The sequence below is a fragment of the Diuraphis noxia genome, unplaced genomic scaffold (genome assembly GCF_037042655.1).
Source record: "Diuraphis noxia isolate RWA-SAM2 unplaced genomic scaffold, SU_Dnox_SAM2 contig0003, whole genome shotgun sequence".
NCBI lineage: Eukaryota > Metazoa > Arthropoda > Insecta > Hemiptera > Aphididae > Diuraphis > Diuraphis noxia.
Window position 1 is genome coordinate 10,361,546 of NW_028301713.1, and position 4,577 is coordinate 10,366,122.

Here is a 4,577-nt window from a genome sequence, read left to right on the forward strand (position 1 = left end):
GTGATAAGTTAACGCTTGAGCGTGATTTTTGTTTTTAATGTTTTGTTTTGTCTGTTGGTTTGCTGTTTTATTATTATTATTATTAAAAACAAATCCTTGTTTGGCAAACTAAAACAATAGTTTTCGTCCATCTGTTCGCGTTAGAGCCGTAAACAACATCAACTTTGTGAACGGAAAATAATTCGTTGCACTCGGCATCGCTCGTGTCATCGTTGGAGTGTATAATGTGTCCACACAAGCGTATGTCATCACCAGGGCTCGGAAGTTGTGGCAAATGCATATTTTTTTTGGTTTGTCCTAGAACACCCAAAGTAAGATACAAATATGTTTCACACTTATCTGATGTCATACACGAAATTTTATTTTGCCATTTTTTGCATATTTATGATTTTTATTGCTATTTTGCCATTTTAAGGTTTTTAGTGCTATTTTTGGTTATATTATCAGATAATTTGGAAAATAACCACATTTAGTTGAAAATAACGATTTTATTTGGTTATATTTTTAAAAATATTCAAATTATTGGAAATAAAGCGAATAATATTTCATGTTTTTACCGTTCTACAATTCATCGACGGTCCGATGTATTAATAGTTCGTGACGTCAGTGTTATTCCCTTATTGTATCATTGCAATAGATTATCAAAACAATTAAATACGATTACAGATATGTCTGTATGGTATATACTTTATCCTTTATAGTTTTAATTTTAGTACTCCCGATTCCGCCGTTGTCGAACCTTGTCGTCGTGAAATAAATCGTAAATCTAGATACGTATTTTAATATCAATTAAAAATGCCTAAAGAAAAAAAAACATTATTAAATCGCCTTCGTTTTTATGTTGATGAATTCGGTTCCGATATTTTTAAAATTGATTCGAGTATTTTATTTTGTAAAATTTGTGAAACAAAAGTAAATTCTGATAAAAAATATAACGTGTCTCAACATTTAAAAACTGACAAACATCTCAAGGGCATTAATCGATGTAAAGAACAAACACAAAGAAAACAACAACAATTAATGACTGTTAATATCTCTAAAAAATCATCGTTTAATAGAGATTTGTGTGAAGCTCTAATCTCCGCAAACATTCCGTTAAATAAACTATCAAACCCAAAATTTAAAATATTTTTAGAAACATATACAAAAAATGAAATTCCCTGTGAGGCCACATTACGCAAAGGATATGTAGACGATATTTACACGGAGACCTTGAATGCTATCAGAGAAAAAATTTCCAACAAAATGATTTGGGTCAGTATTGACGAGACCACTGATATCGACGGTCGTTTCATCGCAAATGTAATTGTTGGTACTCTTGAAGAACATTGTTCAGGTGAAATTTTTTTACTTAATTCTGATGAGTTGGATAAAGCTAACCATTCTACCATATGTAAACTATTTGATAAATCAATGAATATGCTATGGCCAGGTAGTATCCACCATGATAACGTGCTTTTGTTTCTATCCGATGCCGCACCTTACATGGTCAAAGCGGGTCAAGTTCTGAAATCGTTTTACTCAAAAATGATTCACGTAACATGTGCAGTTCATGGGCTCCACAAGGTCGCGGAAGAAGTAAGAGGTCAATTTAGTACTGTCGACAAAATTATTTCGAGTGTGAAAAAAATATTTAGAAAAGCACCAAGTCGTTTACTACTATTTAAAACAGAAGCACCAAACATAAGCTTACCCCCAGAACCAATTCTCACCCGCTGGGGAAGTTGGATTGATGCCGCAGTATATTATTGTGAAAATTTCAAGATTATACACCATGTTATTTTTATGTTAGATAAAGACGAAGCAATCAGTATAAGAGATGCACAACATTATATTGTAAAACCTGGTTTAGAAAATAATCTTACGTACATTAAATCAAACTTTGTTAAATTAACTATGGCTATTGATAATTTACAACAGCAAAATATACCATTGTCCGAGTCCATTAAAGTAGTTCAATATATAAAAAGAAGCTTTGAAACTTTGAGGGATCAGAATGGGAGAGCTGTGAACAAAAAGTTACACCAAGTTCTTGAAAAAAATCATGGTTTGTCGGCCTTAATACAAATATCTAATATTTTAACGGGTGAAACATCTGAAAATCTAGACGGGCTACCTGAAGATCTAAACTGTAATGACTTGGTATTTTATAAGTACGCACCAATAACGTCCGTTGACGTTGAGCGGTCATTTTCTACTTACAAGACTATACTATCAAATAACCGCAGGTCTTTCAAATTCGAAAATTTACGAAAACATTTAATAATCCAGTGTAATTCCCAGGGTAAATATATGAATTAATTTAATTATAAGCACACATAATTAAATAATTTAACATGTTTGTTAACAGTTTTAATTCAACCAGTCCAGCCAGTCTCTGAACCGTCAATGAACATAAACGTTTTATAAAACAGTATAATAAATAATAATTATGTAACAGTATATTCATTTTTTTTTGTAATAAATTTATAATTATAATTTTTTCAAGTTAAATGCATATTTTTTGATTTTTCATGCTATTTATAGCGCATATTTTGGAGTTTTTTAGTGCTTATTAAGGAGCTAAAAATTACCATTTTTAGTGCCACAACTTCCGAGCCCTGGTCATCACTTATTACAGGAATTCTCAAACTTTTATGAACACTGTACCCCTTTTTACTAATACATTTTTTGAGTACCTTTTCTGAGTTACTAATAACTAAAGTATATATTATTTATTATATTATCTATTTTAATTTAAAAGTTTATTGGCCAGTCTCGTACCACTTAAAAATGTTGAGTACCCCCAAGGGGTACGCGTACCACAGTTTGAGAATCCCTGACTTATTACAGTGAAATCAGTGGAATTGTTCATAATAGGATGTTGGGCACCGTACAACGTCATCAGAAATCGAAATAATAATAATATGTTCGATAACGCCTGTTTTTTGATACATTTTTTCTGTCCGATCCGTAATAACTTACATCATATTAATATTATTACTAAATAATATTTTTTATTTGTGCACGATGTGCGCAGTATGCATTGGTATTCAATTATTATTTTAAATCAATAAAAAATAAAAAGTAAAACAATAATATAATATAGTGTAAATCATTGTTAATATAATCATATTATTATAATATTGTTGTGCACAGCATGCACGCAATACATTTAACGACTTTTTATGAATTTTTTTTCGTACTCCATTAATTTATTATATTTTCTCGGAATCGTTACTATGGCCTATATAAAGCAAAAAACTTTATTTTTCATCCAACGAGATCGTATTTAAATTTAGAAATAACTGAACTTAGTTTTTGAAGTGTGGGTAGTGTCGAAAAAGTTATTGTGTTGCGTATTTTTAAATAACCGTTCCTGTGCGTTTTGTATAGTTTATATACACCAGTGGTTCTCAACCAGGGTGACATAAAGCATCCACGAGAAAAGGGGAAAAATGAGAGAATTATATTTACTTAGTAATATAAAATTTTCACTGACGTCATATAACGTAGATTTCATCAATGTCGGTACGACATAATATTATACAAACACATTATTTTATGTAATTCATTATAATTTTTCTATATATTTTTTTCTAATTTGTCAATTTAAAGTGTCAGTATTAGTTTATTGAACCATTCAACTCATGCAAAGTGGTTAATTATTTATTGTATTTGAAATTAAGTGGTAGACACTCGTACAAGTCTTCTGATAAATGTTAACTTTATCTATTGTTCTATACATTAATGTTAGGGTAACACAGTGTTAGATACTAGTGGCTAAAAGTGACATAAAACAAAAAAATCATAATTTATAAGTATAATATATTATATGTGTACGCATTTTTCACGAAATCTATAAAAATCGTTTGTATGGTTTTTTCTGTTATACATTTTTTAATAAAAAATAGGTACTCAACTGAGCATAAATCTAGAATTATAATCTATACAAACTTAAATGGAGTAGCATCATGTTTTTTAGACGTATATAGATTGTTTTCCTTTGATATTATTTTTAATACACTCAGTATTTTAGATTGTTAGTGGATTGAGAATTTTTCCAATCATCATTTTTTTTTTTTTTTTGGTTGTCATCACTCATCATTTTTTGATGAAAATAAAACCAAGTTATGGAATAACGAAAATATTTACGTAAAATTTAGTTGAATCAATTCAATCTAAATGTTCTATGAAACTTATCGAAATCACAGAAAGTGTAAGTTATATATTGTACTTAAAAATGCATAAAATGTTTAATTTTAACATGCAAAGCTTGAAATGTAATACGAGATTCCTCATAAGTTATTTTGTTCTGAAATTAAAAAAAAAAGTTTAATTGTTTTATTTATTATTAAATATCCCGACCTATTTTCTGACATATCTATATTTGACCTTTTGGAAAAACATTTGTTCGATCTACCGATGAATAAGAAAGCAATAAAAGTAAATTATAATAAATCATTAGGTCTAGGGGCCGACCATTTCCGAATATTTTTTGTTCATATGCAATGATTTACTTTTGAATTAAAATTTAACACTTCCATCTCCGTAGATCTGCTCAATGGTTAGTTACACTCGACAACTGATACCTACTT

At 29.4% G+C, this 4,577-nt stretch overlaps 1 protein-coding gene across 1 annotated transcript; it reads left to right on the forward strand.

Moving 5' to 3' along the window:
• Positions 1 to 542: 542 nt before the first annotated feature.
• On the forward strand, positions 543 to 2,493 carry LOC149056695 (uncharacterized). Its single transcript, XM_089224525.1, has 2 exons — positions 543 to 2,284; positions 2,351 to 2,493. The coding sequence occupies exons 1-2, from the start codon at positions 796 to 798 to the stop codon at positions 2,407 to 2,409; spliced, it is 1,548 nt and encodes a 515-aa protein (XP_089080651.1). The 5' UTR covers positions 543 to 795; the 3' UTR covers positions 2,410 to 2,493.
• Positions 2,494 to 4,577: the final 2,084 nt, after the last annotated feature.

Coding starts and splice junctions, on each gene's coding strand:
- LOC149056695 (XM_089224525.1), top strand. CDS start 796: ATGCCTAAAGAAAAAAAAACATTATTAAATCGCCTTCGTTTTTATGTT. Junction 2,285..2,350: donor AATCCAGTGTAATTCCCAGG/GTAAATATATGA, acceptor GTTTGTTAACAG/TTTTAATTCAACCAGTCCAG.